The 20,795-nt window shown below is 54.2% G+C and overlaps 2 protein-coding genes across 8 annotated transcripts in view; one reads left to right on the top strand and one right to left on the bottom strand.

Moving 5' to 3' along the window:
* Positions 1-84: 84 nt before the first annotated feature.
* On the bottom strand, positions 85-8,608 carry ZDHHC4 (zinc finger DHHC-type containing 4). Of its 7 annotated transcripts, none has more exons than XM_027656417.1 (7): positions 8,518-8,608; positions 7,177-7,307; positions 4,674-4,759; positions 3,400-3,578; positions 3,179-3,304; positions 2,147-2,391; positions 85-872 (listed from the first exon to the last, which is right to left on the bottom strand). In XM_027656417.1, exons 2-7 carry the CDS (start codon positions 7,297-7,299, stop codon positions 588-590), a joined length of 1,044 nt encoding a protein of 347 aa, XP_027512218.1. In that variant the 5' UTR covers positions 7,300-7,307; positions 8,518-8,608; the 3' UTR covers positions 85-587. The 7 variants fall into 7 exon arrangements, with proteins under 7 accessions (XP_027512218.1, XP_027512220.1, XP_027512219.1 ...); XM_027656419.1 differs by lacking the exon at positions 8,518-8,608 and adding an exon at positions 7,943-8,025; XM_027656418.1 differs by lacking the exon at positions 8,518-8,608 and adding an exon at positions 7,911-8,017.
* Positions 8,609-12,849: 4,241 nt separating this feature from the next.
* Positions 12,850-20,795, top strand: part of LOC113953387 (delphilin-like) — a 33,784-nt gene continuing 25,838 nt past the window's right edge. The window contains 2 exon segments of the mRNA XM_027656477.1: positions 12,850-13,413; positions 16,260-16,414. Of these exon segments, the coding sequence (XP_027512278.1) occupies positions 12,850-13,413; positions 16,260-16,414 (719 nt within the window).

Raw genomic sequence — 20,795 nt, forward strand, 5'->3', positions numbered from 1 at the left:
AGACTTTCCCATTTTCACAATTTTCAGGCTGAAATGGCATCTCATTGTGAAGGAGCTGAAAACAGGGATCAAGGAAGAGACAGGTAAGGGGATGCAGTACTTTAATGTCCTTCCTGAAATGCAGGTGCTCCACATTAGTACAAAATCTGCAGCAGAACATGGTCTCTGTAGGTTAAGATCCTGTCAATAACCATCTTTTTTCCAGTTACATACATACAACCTGTTGTACTTACTGTTACAGTAATGGGTTAATCATTTCCCACACCAAGATACTCACAAAAGGTGCAGCTAATTCAAAATTCCCAGCAGCTCTGTGTTGGCCCTTCCCAGAGAGGAACATTCACTGCAGGAAGATGGACCAAACCAGCCTCTCCATCCCAGGAAATTCCTACTGGTCCCTGTATCCTGCAGACAGGACTGAGCTGAACCTCAGAGACCTCACAGAGGGAGGGATGTTAACCTTGTTCTGCTGGGGCACCATCAACCTGAGTTCTGCAGTAATCTTGTTCCAAAAGCTGCTTGGGGCATCCAAACCCACTGCTGGAATAAAAACCTTACCAAAAAAGTTTAAAGATGCACAAATATCTTCATGTTTTTTTCTTCCTTTCCAATGCTGTTGGAGGCCTAAAGATTTCCTTTAAATTCCTCCAGATTCCTTTAGAATAAATGTTTTTGTAGACAACTTGTCTGTCAGGGGGCTGTGATGAGAGATGGTGGGACACCCCAAATCTTCTGGATTTACACCATTCGTTGGTGGTTTGGTTGGTGAAGGCCAAGTACAGACTGAAAGCACTGTATCCACCCAGGACGAGTGTGAGCAGGATAACAAACCCCAGCATGAAGACAATCCTAGGGAAAGTCAAGAAAAGGTGCTGCAAGGAAAGAGAAAAATAACTTAAAAAACTGGAGGATTAAATCACATGGCCATTGTAAAACCCCAGCTGGAATGAACATCCATGTGCACATGGAGCTGGGGGGGGAGCCCCAGGAACAAGGTCCCAGCCCCAACCCCCACCCAGCTCAGCAAGGGTCCATTCCTCAAGAAACGGCCTCAAGTTGCACCAGGAGAGGTTTAGGTTGGATATTAGGGAAAATTTCTTCGCAGAAAAGGTTGCAAAGCATTGCCACAGCTGCCCAGGGCAGGGGTGGAGTCCCCATCCCTGGAAGTGTTCAAAAACCGTGTGGATGTGGCACTTGGGGACCTGGGTTAGTGGTGAACAGAGCTGAGGTGCTGCTTGATGGTTGGACTTGATGATCTTAAAGGTGTTTCCCAACCTTAACAATTCCATGATTCTGCTTGAACCTCTGAGCAGAGCATGCAGAGTTCCAGACATGTATTTTCTCCCAAGCCTTGCTAATATGTGGGAGGATTTTCTACACCCATCTATTTCCAACTGTTTGTGTTTGGAGTTTTGCTTGTTTGTTTTTTGTTGTTGTTTTACTTCGCAAAACAGTAACACAAATCATCTGAAAACAAACTGCCAAATGAAGGGGCAACAATCTGGTACAACTTTGGGTTTTGCTGACATGATACAGTTTAAGCAGCTCTTTTCTGAGTCAAATCCCACTCCTGGGGAGTGGTAATGGCATTGCTCAAACACTTCCTGACCAGGATCCCTTTGTAAGAGTCCAAGGCTGAAATATCTGCTGTCTAGGATGAGGAAAAGATAAAGCACTTGGTACTTATCACCTCACTGCCACACTACAGGGATGAGGGGACTGAGATAAAAATCACTCAAGTGCTAGAGAGACTCACAGTCACCCTCTGCTTGCACATGTGAGAAAATATTCCCAGTATCTAAATTCCAGGGTAGTGGGTCCTGCTTTAACATCTCCATGAGGATGTCAAGGATTGTCAGCTGTTTCCTAAATGTTACTGCAGTGGGAGGCCATGGAATGTAAATTCATTCTCTGTGAACCAGGTCTGCTGAGTGACAGATACTGGAGACAGAAACCCAAAGAACGGAAGAGCACGAGGAAGTGCCGTGAGAAAACCCCCACATTTTTCAAGTGTTCTGCCATGGCAGCTTTCCAAACCTAATCAGCTGTGCTGCTAAAACTCCCAGGATGGGAACAGACTGCAGGGAGCGGGGAAAGATTCCTGACAGCAAAGAGCGAGGCCAAACTTTCCGTAGCATCAACTCACCTGGACGAGAAAGGGAATCTCCACGGGGTGCTCCTGGCCCTGGGCATCCAGGTAAGTGCTGTGCAGGAGGTTGGAGAGCTGCACCACGTGGCTGAGGAAGGACAGGGTGATGGCAGCGAGGGCAGTGGCCATGGCTGTCAGGGAGAGCAGGTAGAGCAGGAACCAGGCAGCGTTGGAGGCCCCCACGCAGTTGTTGAGCCACACACAGTGGTGGTCGAAGCGATGCACGCATGTCCCACACACACCTGGGGGCAGGGACACCACAGCAGCCTGGTCACGGGGCTGCCAAGGAACCAGTTTGATTTTTACATGCCCTGGGACAGCTTTCAACTCGAAAATACGTGAGGATGGTGGTTGGGATTTAGCTGACAGCTTCTGAGCCAAGGAAATTAATTACAGATACATATCATAAGAAAAATCACCCCTATCCTCTTTTATTCACTGAGGCAGCAGCACCAAGGCTTTGGTTTCCCGGACAGAACTGCACAGCAAAGCACCTGAAAGGTAGAGATTGTAGCTCCCACCTTTATTTTAGATAACAGCAAACTGTCTGGCTGAAAAAGAGGTGGTGGACTCCTCCTCCCTGGAAGTGTCCAAGGCCAGGTTGGACAGGGCTTGGAGCAACCTGGGCTAGTGGAAGGTGTCCCTGCCCATGGCAGGGGGTTGGAACAAGAGGGTCTTTAAAGTCTTTCCAACCTCCACCATTCCAGGATTCTACGATTCTGTGAAACACAAAATCCTGAACTTATGTCTCGACAGGTGGTAATTTGTCATTTAACTTCCAGCTGCTCAAAAACTTGGCTGTTCCTGACCCTGAATTAGACCATCAGAACTGGTAATTTCTGTGAGAAGAAACAGCAACAGAGCAGCTCCAGGGCTGGGCAAATGCAGCTGTGAGCTGGGACCCCAGGAAAACAAGCACAGCCCTGTGTGCACTGAGCTCATCACAGAACAGCTGTAGTGGGAACTGCAGCTCCTGGTGCAGGATTCCTTTGGGAAAGGATCACTTCTCAGGGAAGCTCAGGCCCTTACTGCAGTGCTTGGACCTGGCTGGCTTCTCCATGGTGCACGTGGGGCAGACGGTGCCTCTCTGGAACATCACACCATCATAAGCATAAACCTTAACCAGGGATGCATGGTTGGATTTTGTTATTATACCTGTCAAAGAAACAAGGAAAACAGTGAAAAAAAGAGGTTTTCATAGAATTTCCAAGGTTGGTTTTCAAACAGCTCCAGCACGAGCATGAGCTTACCAGGATTGGCCCGGGAGCAGAGCAGGAAGCAGCCCATGTTCCCAGCCAGCAGCAGGTAGGGCAGGAGGAGGAGGAGGAGGTGGAATTGCAGCTCCCAGCAGTACCCAAACACTTCCCAGGTGTATTCCCCAAACACTGCAGCCTGCAAGGCTATGTGCAGGACAACAAACAAACAGCTCCTGGAACAGAAAGGGGACAGTCTATTTAATACTCAGCATCCTGATTAACAGGTCAAGTACACTCAGAGGTGATCAAAGACTTTCCAAATGCAAGGAGACACCTCTTTTAGGTTTTCAGGCCAGCATGGATTGCATATTAATAGTGTTTTCTCCATCCACTGGCTTCTCTTTCTCTTCTTCCCACATACACTCCTTTAAATATGCCAGTTAAATTCACCACATTATTTCCACGCCCTTTGGATTTTTCTTCCCTGTCAGTACAAAGTCTCATAATCACTTTGCTGCTGACAAAACATGCCACAGTAACAGGCCATAAAACATTCTGCCAGAAGACATTTGCTGCTCTGACAGCAAAGAAAACTCCAGTAAACAACCTTAAAAACACTGTAGTAATATGAGCTGCTGCATGAAGTAAGAGTGGCAGGAGGCTGGCAGAGGTGGACAGCAGTTCAGTGCATGGGGGGTCACCTCTCTGTCCCAGGTTACAGCAGAGGATCTGCAAAACAGGTAGCACAACAAGCCCAGCACTCACAGCACAGCTGGAGATGTTACACCCTGAAGTGTCTGTCACACTGGAGCTCCTGTCCCCAGGGAAAGGTATTTAAATGATTCCTGAAGCACTGGAGTTTACAGACCCTACAAAATCCACCTGAATCCAGCAGGCTGCACTTTGGCAGCTGGGCAGCTTCCCTCCAGCCACCTGGACATCCAGGCTGCTGGACAAGGACTAATGGGATTTGAGGGAGAGGATGGAGCCTGTGAGTCTGGCTCCATCTGCAGCTGCCACAGAGGTCGTGGTAATTCCTGTGGGGACGCAGCTCCTACCAGTGTGACCAACATCTGTTACTGAGCCACATTATCTTCATTTGTCAATATGCTCAAATGTTTCAGGGTACCACCTTCTAAACAACAAGCAAGGAAGAGAGAGACAACAGCGTGGCAAACCTTAAAGGGAACCTGTAACCCCTGACAAACATCCCTAACGAAGAGGGAACATCTCAGGATAACACTGGAAGCTCTGATGGTGGCAGGAGAGCCCAACAGCAACCACAAATATTAGTGAAAATTAACACCAAAGGCAGGAAAGGGCAATACCTGGTGTGGAAGAGCCTGTGCAGTGCCCCGTGTGCCAGCCTGTGTGCCACCCTCTGCAGCTGGGTGGGGATCACCAGCGAGAGCACCTGAGGGAAATGGAGATGCTGTGTTACCTGAACTGCACATCACCTCTGCCTTGGGGAAGCTCAAATTTAAACACAAGTCCCCAGCCCCTCAGTTCTGTGTTTGTACTGTCACAGCACCGGGGAGGAGGCTCATTTTCAGGAGCATCTGAGCTCCTCATCACAGAACCAAGGTTGGAAGAAACCTTCAAGATCATCCAGCCCAACCATAACACACAGTCACAGAATCATTTAGGCTGGAAAAGCCCTCCCAGCCCATGGATCCCCCCTGTGCCCCATCCCCCCCTTGTCCCCCAGCCCAGAGCACTGAGTGCCACAGCCAGTCCTTCCCTGGACACCTCCAGGGCTGGAGACTCCAAACCGTCCTGGGCAGTTCCAATTCCACGCTTTCCATGAGGAAAGGGCAGAGGCAGGCATGCTGCTGGGGTTCCACATTCCTGGGAGCCCAAACAAATGTATCTGGGTTAATGTGTGAAAGTTCTAAGGAGCTTAGGGTGGGTGTAGGCTGGGCACTGGTTAAGCAGGGGATAGAACTGAGCAATTCCCCAGCTACAATATGCTCCATCAGGCCATCTGACAGATCAAGTGAAGATAAGCAAAGGGATAAAGCCTGCTGGCCTCCAGAAAGAGAAAAAAACCCCCACAACCCAACCAACCCCCCAAAATCTGGTTTCTTCAACTCGTCTGATCCAGCCTGATGGCTCCATGTCTAATTGCCCCTTCAAGCACAGTCCAAGGTGCTGAGGGAGGAACTGCCTGTGAGGGAGGACCTGCCTGTGAGGGAGGACCTGCCTGTGCTCATGGGGTGAATCCCCATGGCCTGTGCCTGTGCCTGACTCTGCTCCGAGCCCACACATCTCTATAGCAACACACAGTTCCTGGAGGAGGAATTAGAGCAGCTGAGCCTATTTCTGGTTGAAAACGGAAAGAAAATATGCAGCGAGAGCTTCCTGCCTCAGATGTGAAAGACCAGGAGGCAAAAAGCATATGTGGAGCTGAGAAGATGCTAAATATTTTGGTGATAACTGGCGCGTCTCGTCTCAGCGGTTCAAGGGGCAAGTGTTTGTGAGAAGAGGCTTTTCAAAGCCTGCTGCCAGAGGAGACACAACCCAGCAGGAAAGCACCCTGAGTGCAACCTCAACAGCCTTCCAGGCTTATACACTTCATTATTTACATACTTACATTATTTACATTCATCAATTACAGCTAGAAGTGAATTTAAAATATTGTCCTGAGAAACTATTTAATCACAGAACCATGGAATGTCCTGAGTTGGAAGGGACCCAGGAGGGTCATCCAAGTCCGACTCCTGGCCCTGCACAGGACACCCCAACAATCCCACCCTGCCCCTGAGAGTGTTGTCCAAATGGCTGTTGAGCTCTGGCAGGTTTGGGGCTGTGCCCACTGCCCTGGGGAGCCTGTTCAGGTAAAGTATTGATTATATTCACATGGATTTACTTCATATGTACAAATACCAATTAATTTCCTCCAGACAGTGGCTCCACACCACAGCAGTATTTTAATTCCTGCTTGTATGGGGGAAATAATCAATTTCTCTGCACAGTGTGTCCATAAACCAAGATCGAGTATAATACTAGGAATGAAAATCAAAGTCTGTCTGAACTCCTGTGAACAGCATTAAATATAATTTACAAGAGAAGTGATAATTCTCTCATCGTTTCCCTTCCAGGAGTACTACAGCTTTTTTTTCCCTTTTCATTCAGACACAGCCCAACAGACAGAAAAATGAGCTGGTGCTTTTCCAATTCTCCGTTCTGACAATAAAATGCCAATTCTTAATCCTCTTTTAAAACTCTTCATTCCTCCCTCTTTCTTAGCATATAACAGCCTGCAGCATTAGTACACACATTAAAGAGCTTCCCCTAAAATATTTGCCACCAGTTATAATTCTCTATTTTAATCCTTAAACCTCCTCCATCTTTTTCCCCTCAATGACAGCAACAAATAACATAAAACTGAAAATTCCCAGGGCCTGATTATTATTTAATTTCTCAAAGCTGACATGTTGTGGTGTCACAGAAAAGGTGCTTCCAGCATTTTGAGGAGCTCCATCCTCACCCCCACCTCAGACAGGCACAGGCAGGGACAGGAGCTGTGAGACTCAAATGGTTTTTTACTACCTGCTTGGGCAGGATTTAAAGAGCTGAAAGGAAGTTTATTTCTATTTCCAGCCCCACTTCCTTGAGAGCAGTTGTCAAAACAAGATGAAATATGAAATATACTATATTATCACTCTAACCACATACACTGGTATTTCTTAGGGAGCAGAAATAAAGCAGCTGCACTAATTTTAGCACAATGAAGTGGGGTAGACCACCAGACCAGGAGATGATGGTTCCTCTGGAAGCTCAGTGCTTTACCTGGCAGCTCATTCATTGCCTGGAAGGCCAGTTCTTTACCTGGCTTGCCCTGGTGACACTCCTTGTGAGGAAACTCTCCTTCCTTCCCGAGCAGAGGCAGAGCAGAGCAGTGACAAGGAGCACAAAGCACAGGTAAACCAAGAAGAGCGTCAGGAAGTCCATCCCGAGCCCTGGAACGAAAGAGAAGCAGCTGTGAGAGCCCCCCGGGGCTGAGTCCCTGCAGCAGGGCCTGGGATTCACTGACCATGGGAATGGAGCAGCCCCAGCCCAGGCAGGACCCCCTGGACCCCTCCACCAGCACATACCAGTCCCTCCACCAGCACATCCCAGTCCCCCCCACCAGTACATCCCAGTCCCTCCACCAGTGCACAGGACTGAGGTCAAGGTTTTTAGTATTTCTGTGAGGGCCAAGACAGATTCACAGAATCCTTTAGGTTGGAAAAGCCCTCCCAGCCCATGGAGTCCCCCCTGTGCCCCATCCCCATCTTGTCATTCCTTGGACACTTCCAGGGATGGGGACTCCACCACCTCCCTGGGCAGCCCCTTCCAGTGTTTAACAACGCTTTCCACGAAGAAATTTCCCCCAATATCCAACCTAAACCTCCCCTGGCACAGCTTGAGGCCGTTTCCCCTTGTCCTGTCCCTTGTTCCCTGGGAGCAGAGCCCGACCCCCACCTGGCTCCCCCTCCTGTCTCCCCTGGCATCCCCCCCGAGCCTCCTTTTCTCCAGGCTGAGCCCCCCCAGCTCCCTCAGCCGCTCCTGGTGCTCCAGCCCCTTCCCCAGCTCCGCTCCCTTCCCCGCACACGCTCCAGCCCCGGGGGGATCCCGGGGGATCCCGGGGGATCCCGGGACCGCGGAGCTGCCGCCCGGTCCGCGCCGTCCAGCCCCGCGGAAGGGCCCTTCCCAGCCTCTCCAGCGGCTTCCAGCGGCTTCCAGCGCCCTCCCGCGCCCCGGCGGCCCCGCAGGGAGCGTTCCCGGAGCGGCCCCAGCGAGGAACCAGCGCTCGGCTGCGGAGGGCGCCGGGGCGGCGGCGGGGGAGGAGGGTTGGAGCCGCGAAAGTGTAAATTAAATGTCTTTATAACCCCAGCGCCCCGTGCCGCGTTCTCGCAGCCCCGGGCAGTTACCGGGGGAGCCCCGAGCAGCCGATGCGCTGCTTCCTTCTCCCCAGAGGGTCCCTGGCGCTGCCCCGGCCCAGCCTTCATCATGCCTTAGGAATTTCCAGTAATTCCTTCAGTTTTGTGGCCTTTGTTGGAATGTCTAAAGCAAAATCCTCGTGCCTTATCAGAGCTCTGAGCACTACGTTCCCTTCTCACCCGGAGCCTCCTCACCCTGCCCCGTCTCAGGTGAGGTGGGTTTGCTCCAGCACCTGCTGGATCTCACCTGGGGCCGGGGTGAGGTGGGAAAACGCAGGATCCAGCCCTGTGCCGCGTCCCTCCGTGGTGTCTGACAACTGAAACCGCCCGTGCAGCCGCCGAGGGGCCGATTGGGTTACGGTGCCCGGCTGGAATTTGCCAGAGAAACTCGGCCGGTCGCGGCCGCAGCGACAGCGACCGAAGGCTCCCCAACTGCTGGGATGGTTTTCCCAGCTCCGGGTCCTGCCGTGCCGCTGGCTGGAGCTGGGGCAGCTGAGGTAAGAGCTCCAGGGGTGCTCCGGGGGCTTTGGCACCCAGAGGAGATGAATGGGCTTGGTTGGAGGCAGCAGAGGAGGGCAAGTTTCAGGAAGGGACTTTTTTCGCCCGATAAGTTCGAGGCCCCCAGTGCACCAAACCAGACCCTGAGAGAGAGAAATTCAGCCAAAATGTTCCTGGGGCACAGCTCACTTGGCGTGCAGCCTGAGACACTTGGTTCCTGATGGAGGATGGAGGGGAAAAGCCATTTTTTCCCATCCTACTGAGACATCAAAATTTCTGCAGGTACAGAAGCAGGTTGGTTTGGGACATTGGGTGTCACCTGGCAAGTCTGGCAGCACAGAAGGGATGGGGGTGGGCACATGGTGGGTTATTTGTGGGTGGACAGGCAGGGTCTGTGTGCCAAGGCCCCTGGGCACAGCCAGGGCAGGAGCTGCAGGGAGGGCACCACTGGCACCGGCACCTCCGAGGAGCTCATCCACTCTTGGTGCCCTCACTGGCTGTGCCCAAGGACAAACCTGCCAGCAAATACCTTAATAGAGGTTGAGACAGAGAGAGATGAAGCTCATTCAGTCCAAACACTGTGAAAATGACTTAAAAAGTCTTGGCTGGTCAAAATCTGGCAGAAGATCTTCGAGGAAACATCTCCACTAGCTTGGGATCCCAGGACTCTGTTCTTGCAAGGATTAAAATTCACTGTCAGTGTTTAAAATGCTCAAGTCACTTAAAAATGGGGCGGGGGGGAGGGGGGGGGGAGAAGAAGCAATTACTTTGCTGGCTGAAAGAAAGAATTCATTGCAGTTTTGTCTGTTGGGCAGGGAATAGTGGGAGATGCCCTGAGGTTTGTAGGAGGAGTGTGTGTGTCTGTGTCAGCACAGGAGGGCAGATCCCCCAACGCCTGGGGATCACTGCTCAGGGAGATTTGTGCAGGAGAACCTGCCAGAAAGGAGCTGGAGAGGACAGGAGGAGGAGGAGGAGTGGGAGGAAGGAGGGCTCCAATCCCCTGCAGCAGTGACCATGAAGGGCACAAGTGGGAGAAAGACCCTCCAGCACATCCTGCTCACCCTCAGGCTGGGCAGAGCAGGTCCCTGCAGCTCTCTATCCTAAGGCTTTACCTGATCCCATGTCAGCTCTCCCAGGTTTCCCTGGGGAGGTTGTTTCCCACCTTTCCCAACACTGCACAGCCCACGCTGGAGCCAAGGGAAGGCTGGATTGCTGTGTGGTCCACGAAGAGATGGTGCCACAGCAGGACGTGTAATTCCCTAAAACCTCTTAGTGTGCTAAGCCCCGGGATCCCTGAGTGCTGAGGAAGCCGAGGAGAAAATCAGAAATAGCAGCTTAAGGGACAGTCGGTGTCAGCACGGGGGGCCCTGCGGCCAAATACTCAGCTGTGAGGGCCCCCTGCTGTCCTGCCTGGAGCGGCCTGGATGGGGACAGCTCTCCTGGTGAGCCCCGAAGTTGGTCCAGACCCCCATAACCCTGCAGCAAACCGCGTGTTGGTTGTACTCCCAAAATCCCTGTGTCCCACTCGCGTTGCCAGCGAGGTCCCAGCACTCCCAGGTCCCCCAGTGCTGTGTCCCTGCTGCTTTGCAAAGTGCTGTCGCTTCAGATTTGCCCTGTGGGTAAAGGATTTCCCTCCACGGGCGCTAATCTGTTTTCCCTCCTTCCAGCTCCTAATTCCCCCCAGATCTGCAGGCTCAGGTCAGCAACAGGCTCAACCAGGACGAGCTCGGCAATTAGTCCGTCCACGCTTCTCTTTGGGATGGAAATAAGGTTAATTAGGAAAAGGAAAAGGCAAGAAAGACCTTAGTGCGTGTCTGGCGCTGACCCGGAGCAGCCAGAAGGGCGCAGGGCTCCCGTGAGAAGTGCAGGAAGGGGCAGCCACCCCCTGCCCTGGTGCAGGAGCCGTTTCTGCCACCCCCAGACCGGCGAGGGCTGGGCCCGAATTCCGAGGGCTGCAGCGAGGACGGGGGAGCCGGGAAGATGCTCCCAGGAGCCCTGCGGGTAGGTGGGACTGGCTTCTAGGGGTGATGGAGGAGAATCGAGAAAGCTTCGACCCCTTAGTGGGACAAACCTGCTGCCGGTGAGAGCCCCCGGCTCGCTCGGATGGCTGCGGACTTCTGTAAGTGCTCGAGCCGACGGGCGCAGAGGTGGAAGGGGGGTGCAGCTCCCCGCTGCTCTGCTGGGCTTTTCCCCGGAGCTCAGCCCGGAGCAGTGGTGCTGGAGCTGTCCCAGTGCTTACTGGGTTCTTGCTGGAGCTGTCAAAACTTGTGCTCAGCAGCCCCAGGGATGGTGTTTGGTCGCAGATGGATTTCATCCCACTGCTGTCCCATGCTTCACCCTCAACTCTTCCCTTCTGGTCCTTGACATCCACACTGTTAATGTGGAAAACAGCTTTGTTTCCTTTTTAAATAATAACAGTAGTCCCTGATTTTTAGGTAGCATTTGACCAGCACTGCTTCACAAAGGAGGATGAGATTATTACACTTACAATGTTAGTCACAGTGTATTGGTCCTTATTAATATCTTCTGACAAAGGTGGCACTTCTGGTGCCCTCTAACACAGCCTGAAGCAGCTGTTTGAATCAGCAGAGCAGACTCAGGTTGTGAACCCAGATTTCTGTGGCGATGCCTCATTCCCTGCTCAACCTCACAATCCTGCTCTCCTGGCAAGCTGGGACGTATTTCTCTGCTGAATATGGGCATGAGAAGAGCTCCTTTCTTCTCCCTCATCTGCAATTGGGTATTAAACAGTGTTTTCAGCAGCAGTGAATTTTGAGCAAGATTTTCCAGGTCTAAAGAGCAGAAGAAATGTCTTTGGTCGTTCAGATCAGAGCCCAGAGAGCCACCTGCCCCAGCAGAGGCGAGGTGAAGGGGTGAAGGGATGCCTTTGTTGTGCTGGCAGTAGCCCAGACCAGAGCAAACTGGGACCTCCTGGGCTGCCCAGGCATGGGGGGGACACCCCAAAAGCTGCCTTGAGGCTGCTGCTGGGCTCTGTGCCTCTTTGAGGCTTTTTGATCTGAAGAGCACCAAACGTGTGTTCCTGAGGATGTTTTCTTGAGTGATGCTGAGTCTTCACAGCTTGTGAGACAATTTGTCCAGGTCAAACAGCTTGGTTTCGTTTTTGTAAAAGCTTAATGTGTGTTCAGTAACACAGATGGAATAAACATGGGAGTAAAAAGCATTTTTACAGACAGATGGGATCATTTTAGTGAGGGTCAGCACATCACAGAATCACAGAGTGGGAGGGTTGGAAGGGACCACAGTGAGGTCATCTGGACATGAGCAGCATGGAAAGGGCACCCAAGTGCACTGTGCCCATCAGCTGGTCAGATTTACCTTGGGCAAAGGCAGCTCCTGCAGATGTTCAGGGCTGATGTGCCCGATTTCTCCTTGAGCATCCATGGAGCCTGTCTGAGTTCTTCTCATGAATCACAAACAAGTCCTTCTGAAAATCCTCATCTCGCCATTTCAGGATGCTGTGATCAGGACAATCCATACACAGGACAGGGAGGCACAAAGAAATGCTCCCAGGAGAGCTGAGAGGATCTGGCAAATTCTAATGAATTTGCAGTAATTTTATAGTTGCAAACAGCTAAAATACTGAGTGTTGAGAAGAGCTGGTTAAAATCAGGTGGGTTTAAGTCCTTGGATCATCTGTTCATTAATATGCTTTGCCAGGAAAATTAAATAACCGTTTTTCCAGAGAAATAAACACAAGCAGATGCCTAAATACACCTCCAGGGCAGAGGGGGTAGGTGGGTGCCACTGACAGGAGAGACAGAGGCTGTGCCAGGCCGTGGTCTGGGTGCCATGTGTAGCCCCAACCTTTCCAGCCAACGTGGCCTCCTCACTGCTAATGGCACTGCCAGCAGCCAGTGATAGAAGAATAAAAGCTGTTATTTTAGGGAAATCTGGGGCAAATCCAGCATCTTGAGGCATTTCTTCCCGCAGTGAGGAGGGCACAGCACAGACTAGAACCCCCTGTGCCGTGGGATCCACATGGCATCTACGGGAACGATCGTTAAGGGCGGGAAAGCCACCACAACTCCTTTCTTTCCCTCTTTCTTTTCCAGTCACAGCCATGCCGGCAACCAACCAGGGCTGGCCCGAGTCCTTCGGCTTCCAGATAGGCGGCTGCGGCCCGTGCTACATCCTGCGGGTGCAGGAGGGCAGCGCTGCGGCGCGGGCGGGGCTGCGCCCGGGGGACGAGGTGCTGGAGATCGAGGGCCAGCCCGTGTCCGAGCTGGGCTGCGAGGCGCTGCTGGCGCTGGCCCGGAGCTGCGGCAACGTGCCCCCGAGCATCGGCGTGGTGTCCCGGCTGCAGCGCGCCAGCCTCCCGCCCGGCCCGCGGGGATGCTTCGGCTTCGAGCTGGCGAGCGGCAGCCCCCCGCGAGTGGCCACCGTCAGCCCGGAGTCTCCCGCCGCGGCCTGCGGGATCGAGCCGGGGGATTACGTGCTGGAGGTCGATGGGATGCCGGTGATGCTGCCGGAGGCGGTGGCCGCCCTGGCGGGGTCGTGCGGCGGGCGGGCCCTGCGGCTCGGGCTGCTGCGGCCACAGCGCGGGGCAACCACGAGGGACCCCGCGGGCAGCGGCGATGCCGTGCGCAGGGACAGGAGGCAGAAAGCGCAGGAATTCAGCAGGAAGGTAAGGCCGGGTGTGGGGAGAGGGCTGGGGCACTGGGCACCCTCTGAGCCGAGGTCTGGAGATTCTTCCATTTAGCAGTGTGCTTGGATGAGGGGATACTCCTGGCTGGGTCACCAACCTGGGGTGTGGATTTGGGGCATGAACACCAGAGAGAAGGGTCTGATAATTACTTGGGAGAACAGATGGGTGGTGTGAAGAGCTTGGAGATCCCCTGGGGGCGACCCCAAGTACTCATTCCTTTGCACTGCAAGAGTGTTGGGGAAACTCACAGGGGCAGATCCTGCTCTGCTTCATGTCTGGATATCCCTTCAAAGTCTGAGCCTGTCACCCTGCAGACATTTTAGTTCTTACTTTGTTGCAAAAGAGAAAACATCAATGTGATTACATCTTCATTGTGTTCCCGAAAGTTTCCTAGTGGGTGTTTTACCAAACACATTGCCTCGTGCTAATTATAAATTTGATCACACTTGTTTTTTCAATCTTTCTAATTTCCATTTCAAAGTAGCCTTTTAAAATGCAGTTATGAAAATAACCAGGCTGGTGGGGTTTTTTTTTGATCCCAAGTTAATAAAGGAACAAGACATCCATAAAGAGATTTGTAGGTATCAGGCAAATCCCCTCAGTCAGCTTCTACATTAAAGATTTACAAATACACACTGAGGTTTGGATTCATAGGGCTGAGCATGGCACGGGAAACAGATACCTGCTGATTACAGGAGATCATCAGGGAAGGGAGGTTGTTCCATCCACCTCCATCTCATGAAGCCACATTAAGCCAAGCAAAAGATTCCTGGGTGACCACGGGAGAGCAAGTTGGTTACAGTGCTGCAAATACCTGATCAGTCTCTGTCTCCTCCCTTCACTGCTGAGCATGAGCACCCACAACACCTCTGCCACCTCCCTTCCCTGCTGAGCAAAGCTACCTGTGACAACCCCAGAGGGCCTGGACAGAAACAGGACTGCAGAGAACAGAGCATTGTGCCACTGGCTTCTGGATGCTGGAGCACAGCTCAGCTGGCAAACGCCTCTCTAGAGGGAATGAACAGGGCAGATGTTTGAAGTGGCTTCATTTTTTTCATATGATGTAGAAAATAATAAACCCAGAGGGATGCCTGACCCCCTTGCTTTGCTGGGAGCTCAGCTCTGGCAGGGGCTGCTGACAGCTGGGTGCTCCTGCCCACCCAGTGCCAGGCTGGAAGGTCAGAGGGTGCTGGTGGCTCGTGTTTCACACCTGCACTGCCCACAGGTCACTTTTTCCCAGCCTCCTTCATTCCGTGGAGCCCTGGGCTGAGTCACACCTGCCTGGCAGACAGAGCAGTGGCCACATCAGCAGTGTTGGGGCAGGGCTGGAGCTGGGCTGGTCCAGTGTCCCAGTAACCTGAGGGCATCACCAGGAGGCAATGGAGGTGATCATGGTCTCAGTTCCAGGTCTACATCTCCTCTTGTCCCCTGCATGCTCGGGGACACTCTGGGGGCCGCATGAAGGGTGTCAGCACCCCCATAGTGGTGGAGTCCCCATCCCTGGAGGTGTCCAAGGAATGACTGGATGTGGCACTCAGTGCTCTGGGCTGGGTGACAAGGTGGGGATCGGTCACAGGTTGGACTCCACGGTCTGGGAGGTCTTTTCCAACCTTAATCATTCTGTGATTCCCACCCACCCTGCAATCTCAGCCTAGGTAAAAATTTAAGAGCAGCCCTCTGGGATGCATCCCACCAGGAACACCACGGGCTGTCATTCCTGTGCTGGACCCGGGAACTGAGAAACACACGAGCCTGCCCAGGGGATGCTGCTGCCGTGGCTGCCCCAGATTTGGTGACCTTGAAGTGCTGCTGCTGCCGGCGCTGCCGCGGTGCCTGCGCAGAGCCGGGGGGGCTGTGCTGGGGTCACGGTGCTGCTGTTGGCCTCCCCAGGGAGCTGCCAAGTGGGACAAGCACCTGGAAGGAATGGCTCTCCCCCTTCCCCGGGCAGGTGATGCCTGCTGGCTCCCTGGCAGTGCCACCATAGGGGTGCACACAGAGCCCTGCACACCCTCCCCAGTGCCCTGGGCAAGGGTGAGGGGCTCCTCTCTGCTTCCTACTGTTAAACCCAGCAGTTACACCTGCTGTCAGCACAAAAACATCCCCTTGAAGGAAAATCAAACACACACAGGTGTGGTGGGGCACTCACAGGGAGTTCTTGCATTCCAGGCACATGCTCCAGATGAGGGACCAGCTCCCACTGCCCAAGGAAAAGGGACAGCCCCCCAGCCTGGGAAGAGGTGCATAAGGAGGGTCCCATGCAGGGTAATTGGCTCAATAGTAATTAGGTAATTACTCTGCCTGTCACAGGTGGAGAGGACAGGAGAGCAAGTGGAAGCTGCCAGTGCTGTTTCCAGGGCTGGTGCTCACCTTCACACTCCCTCTCCCCATTTCCCAGCAGCTTCCCAGCACTAAAGGCAGGACAGTGCAGGGGATCAGGGAGCGATAGATGAAGTATGAAGCTTAAATAGCTCCAAAAGCCCATTGCAGTGTCCTCTGCCAGGCAGACTCCAGACTGATCCCATCCCTGCTCTGCCAGAGCCACTCCTGTGGGGCCACTTGTGACCCAGAAAGTGTGGGGTTTGGGGTCATGCCACTCTCCTGGTGAAATGTTTGGAACAGCAGTTCCGGGGATGTGTGTGAGACTCCAGCAGTGCTGTGTGATGGGCTGCTGTCTGAAGTTCCCTCTCCTCTCTGCGTGGTTCCCTCCTCGTGTGCTGAGCAGGTGGTGCAGGGAGTTGGACACGTTTGCACGTGGCAGTTCCTCTGTGCGTAGGTTCCACTGCTCAGGGCCCCTTCCCTCTCCTCTCCTGGCTCCCACGTGGCAGGTGGATGACATCCTCGGAGACCAGCCAGAGCTCAAGGAGAGGGTGTTCACCGTGCTGAAGCAGTACGCGGCCGAGAGGAAGGTGGAGTGCCTGGCCTATGCCCTCTGCATGGTCCTCACCCAGGAGTCCCACCAGCACCTCATTGACAACATCAGGTATGAGGTGCCACCTCCCTGCTGCCATGGTGCCATCAAACCATGGGCATCCATCCCTCTGCCCCCCGTGACGGGTGAGCAGCGCTGAGCGGTGCACGCATGGGTTGGGAGGTTCCTGTTGGGAAGGGGTCGAGAGGATCCTGCAGGGAGGATGCCAGCTCCCTTATCAAGGGACAGCTGAGCTGGGCTTGGTGGCATCTCAGCCTGGTATCCCTGTGCCTGCCAGCCTGGGTGGCTGTCCTGCTCAGGACAGATGGGTGGACATCACCCCCCCCACCAGGAGCCATGGTCACGGGCCCCACAGAGCCACCACCTCTGCCTGCAGCAGGGGACAGGGCTCCCATTCCTGGCTGTTGTTGGGAAGGGAGATGGGATTAGCTGCAGAACCACTGGAGATTCCCCAAGAGCCTGGCCAAAAAATAAACTGAGTTCTGCAGGGTGAGAGCTGGCGAGGGCTCAGCCAGGGCTGCCGAAGCTCCAGCAGCAGGAGCAGCTGGGAGAGCTCTGCTGGGCAGGGGCTGCACATCCCAGGGTGCTCTGGCAATGCTCCCCTCGGGCTCCGGGTCCCCAGAACCTCTGGAGCCCCTGGAGCAGTGGCCATGCCAAGGGGGTGCAGCCGGTGCAGCCGATCCGCTGCTCTTCCGCAGCGTGGCTGGCACTGGGGACAGAGCTGGTGCTGGCACAGGGACACGTGGTGGGATTATGGCCAGGCTGAGACGATGGCCATTAGGGAATCAGGTCTCCATCTGGCCCCACTCCGGGCCCGGCTTTCCAATTCCTACTTTAATCAGTGGAATTGTAAGATATTACAGTTTCCATAACAACGCCCCAGTGCCGGGGTCTCCACCGGGCTGGCGCTGGGAGGACGGGGGGAGCGGGTCGGTGGCCCTGTCACGCAGCGTCCCACTGCTCTGCTGTGACTGCATGTGGGTCCCCTACAGCCCCCACACACCTGGGGACGATGGCACAGACCCCTGCAGAGCCAGGGTGCAGAGGGGACCATCATCTCCCCATATCCACCTTGTCCAGGCGCCCAGGTCCGGGCTGTCCTGTCCCCACTGGGCATCCTGGAGGGACCCAGCCTGCAAACAGCTGGGGCTGGGGGCAGGGGTGGATGGCACCGAGCCAGGCCTGAGCCATCACCCTAAACTAAATCAAAAAAGAAACCCACCCCCCACAGTTCAGGAAAATTCTTTTCCCCAGCAAGATCCATGGAAATGCCTCGAATGCCTTCGCTATCCCCTCTGTCATCATCCTCGGGGAATTATACAGGATTACTTCCCCCCACAGAGGGGATTTGAGTAAGTGTCCAAATCTTCTTCTGGACCCAAGCCCCTCTGTGGGGGGCACAGCAGGTTCCCCCCAGGGTGTCCCCATCCCAGAAATCCCCACGTCAGTGAGGGGAACGTGGCTGGAGCCGGTGCTGCTGTCCCCCCGAGGGGAGCAGAGCTTGCCCCATACCTCCCCATGATGTTGTAGGGCAGCACCCCAAAAAACGGGGTCAAACCCCCTGGTTGGCCCATGCCCTCGTGTGAAATGTTAACGCCAGGGCCTGGGCAAAAGGTGCCCAGATCAGGCAGCTAATCTGGGTTTAATGGAAATGAAATATTTAGCTCAGGGAAAAGATTTACTATATAATCTTAATGAAATGAAGTCAGGAAAATAAAAAAAAAGGGTGCTTCAGAGACCAGGTTTCCCAGCTGTGGGTGCTGGGGGGCAGTACCATGTGTGCTGCCATGCCTGATCCCAGGTGCTGATCCCGGGCTCTCCCATCTGTCTGATGAGTTTGCTTCCCAGAAAGAGCTTTCCGTGTTTTACTCTCACTGAAGGTGGTGAGGGCTCCCGGGTGCTCTGGATTTAGGGGTGCTGTGAATTCCTTGATTTCCACATGGCTCAAACGGGTTCAGTCCATTGGTGACTGAGGAGGGGGTTTGGGATCTGTGCCATGTGGGGGTCCGTGCAGGGGGGTCCCGGCTCTGATGCCGTGCCCGGGGTGGGGTGCCAGTGTGGGGTGCTGGTGTGGCTGTCGTGCTGTCCCCAGGGCACAGGGCAGCCACCCTCGGGCAGTGGTGTGGGTGCAGTTCAGGTGAGCAGAGCCCATCAGAGCTGACCCAGGGAACATCCTGGGGCTTGTCCTGCGGGACACCCCATGAAGGACTTGGGATCATGGGGGTATCCATCGGCATCCCTGCGAGGCTGTGCCCAGCTCTCCGTGAGCTCTTTCCACCCGGGATGTGGGGGGCAGTCCCACACAGCCCAGACCGTGGCCTCACCCTGCAGAGCCTGGAGGAGAGGAGCCCTCGGAGGGCTGGGTGAGCCACTTCCATCCAGTAATGGGAGTGCCATCGGCCAGGGACGGGTAGGGATGGTGGGGTGATGCTGGGGGCAATGCTGGGCTGATGCCAATAAGGGTCACCCCCAATCCCCCGGCCCCGGGCAGCTGCCCGAGACCCGCTGTGGGCACAGGGTGGTGGCCGCGGGTGTCAGTGTGTCCCCTGCCATGCAGAGCCAGCGGCCGGTACGTCCCCGTCTCCCGCTGACCCTCGCGCTGGCCTGATTGGATCTTCCCTCTGCACCAGCTGTATTTATTTTCGGGCTGTTGCTGCTGCCGGCTGTCCTCCCTCCCTGCTGTCCCCTCCCTGGGCTCCCCCCGGGCTTTAACGTGCTCCCTGCAAAGTGCTGCTGCTCAGCATAACCCCAGAGCCCCCGACTCAGCACACAGATCCAGCCGGTGCTGCAGACACGTCCTCGAGCTGGGCTTTTCCAGTACTGGATTTTTTTTTTTTCTTTCTTTCTTTTTATCTCAAATGGATTTCATCCCATTTGCCCAGAATTAAGCTCCTGCCGATTTTAATTTGCTGACATTTTTTCATCTGCTTGGTTGTGGATAGCAGGGATAATGCACGTGCTGCGCCGGGTCCTCCCCGCTCCCATCCCCTGCCCATATGGCTGATGTGTGTAGGCAAAGTGCACAGTTGTAGTTCTGCTCAAGGATGCTGAAATCCGGCTGCCAGGGGGGAAGATGAGCTGTCTCGGGTGAGTAACAAGCGCACCGTTCCTGGGAGTGAGGGCAATGGGTTTAAATCAGGTCCATTCTGGAATCTAGCAGCTCCTGGCACCACAAAAACAAGGGGTGCTAGAAGTTAATTAACTCTTAGCATCCGTGTTGGCTCAGAGCTGCTCCGGTCAGGGGCTCTGCTGGGAGAGGGAAGCTCTGATTTGGGTTATTCCATCACCTGCAATGCCAGAGGCTGGGTCTGGCCCCGGGTTTGTCTCTGCTTCCCTCGGCCATGCCAGGGCTGTGTGTGCCAGGCTGTGTGTGCCAGGCTGTGTGTGCTGGGATGTGTGTGCTGGGATGTGTGTGCTGGGATGTGTGTGCTGGGCCTGTCTGTGCCCCACTCCGGCCTGGGGAGGGGAGGGGGTTATTTTGGGCAGGTCGGGGTCCCAGGGGTGTGCGTCTCTCAGCGCTGCTCTTATTTCTGAGCTGGTTTCAAAGCAGGGCAGAGCTGTGATTCCAGCGGCACCAGCTCTGCACCCAGTGCTCTGCAGTGCTGGCACAACCACCCCAGGGTTCATTCCCGGGCTCTGGGGGTCAGAGTGACCCTCCAAGCCGAGTGGGACAGCAGGATCCCCTCTGGCACCTCCCAGGGCTGTTGTACTTTCCCACCCCCGTGTCCTGGGCACCGTCTCCCTTTGAACAGCACGTTTTCCTGGCAGTACCAGAGATGCACCAGCTTCTGGCAGCACTGTTTAGGTGAAAAACATCTGTTTGCAGCAGGATTGGTGGGAAACACAGATCCCCTCCTCCCCACCGACCCACATTGCTGGTGAGTGATGGTTACACAGATACTGTCCTGGTAACCTGGATTGGAACAGGGGGATGTGTGTGACATCCAGCCCCTCACCCTGGCCACATCCTTGGGGGATAACTCTGGGGCTGTTCGGACTGTGAAATGTCTCGGATCTCCTACAAGTCATGTTGTGCTTCAGTGCTGCAGGGAGGATAGTTGGGGGTAGTTTGTACTTCACTGCTTAGGTTGTGCTCTGTTTGCTTCCTGAGCAGCCCCTGCTCCTGCCCTTTCTCCTTTAGGAAAGCCAGAGGGTGCCATGATGGGCCAAGGTGAGCAGACACTTCTGATCCCCCTGACACAGATGAAATTGCTGCCCATCAGGGGTTCCCTCATAATGGGAGCAATTCCACCGAGTTCCTGTTAATAACACTCCCAATCTATTTGTCTCAGCTTGTTTTGCACGGCAATAAAATCACTTGGTGTGTTCCTGTATTAAACTACTCCAACCATCTGTGACCGTGCCTGGGTAAGAAATTTCATTGTAGCCATCAGGATTTATATATTATGGATTGTGCTGCTTCCCTGCTTGT

The sequence above is a fragment of the Corapipo altera genome, unplaced genomic scaffold (assembly GCF_003945725.1).
Source record: "Corapipo altera isolate COAL_440 unplaced genomic scaffold, ASM394572v1 104, whole genome shotgun sequence".
Classification (NCBI taxonomy): domain Eukaryota; kingdom Metazoa; phylum Chordata; class Aves; order Passeriformes; family Pipridae; genus Corapipo; species Corapipo altera.

Bases quoted from the DNA above. Each gene is read 5' to 3' on its own strand.
- ZDHHC4 (XM_027656414.1), bottom strand. From the start codon at position 7,485: ATGTACTGGTGGGGGGGACTGGGATGTGCTGGTGGAGGGACTGGTATG. The intron at 4,760-7,176 runs GTAAAGAACTGG...CATTTCCCTCAG, and splicing joins GTGTCACCAGGGCAAGCCAG to GTGCTCTCGCTGGTGATCCC. The intron at 3,579-4,673 runs GTATTGCCCTTT...TTTCTGTTCCAG, and splicing joins CACAGGCTCTTCCACACCAG to GAGCTGTTTGTTTGTTGTCC.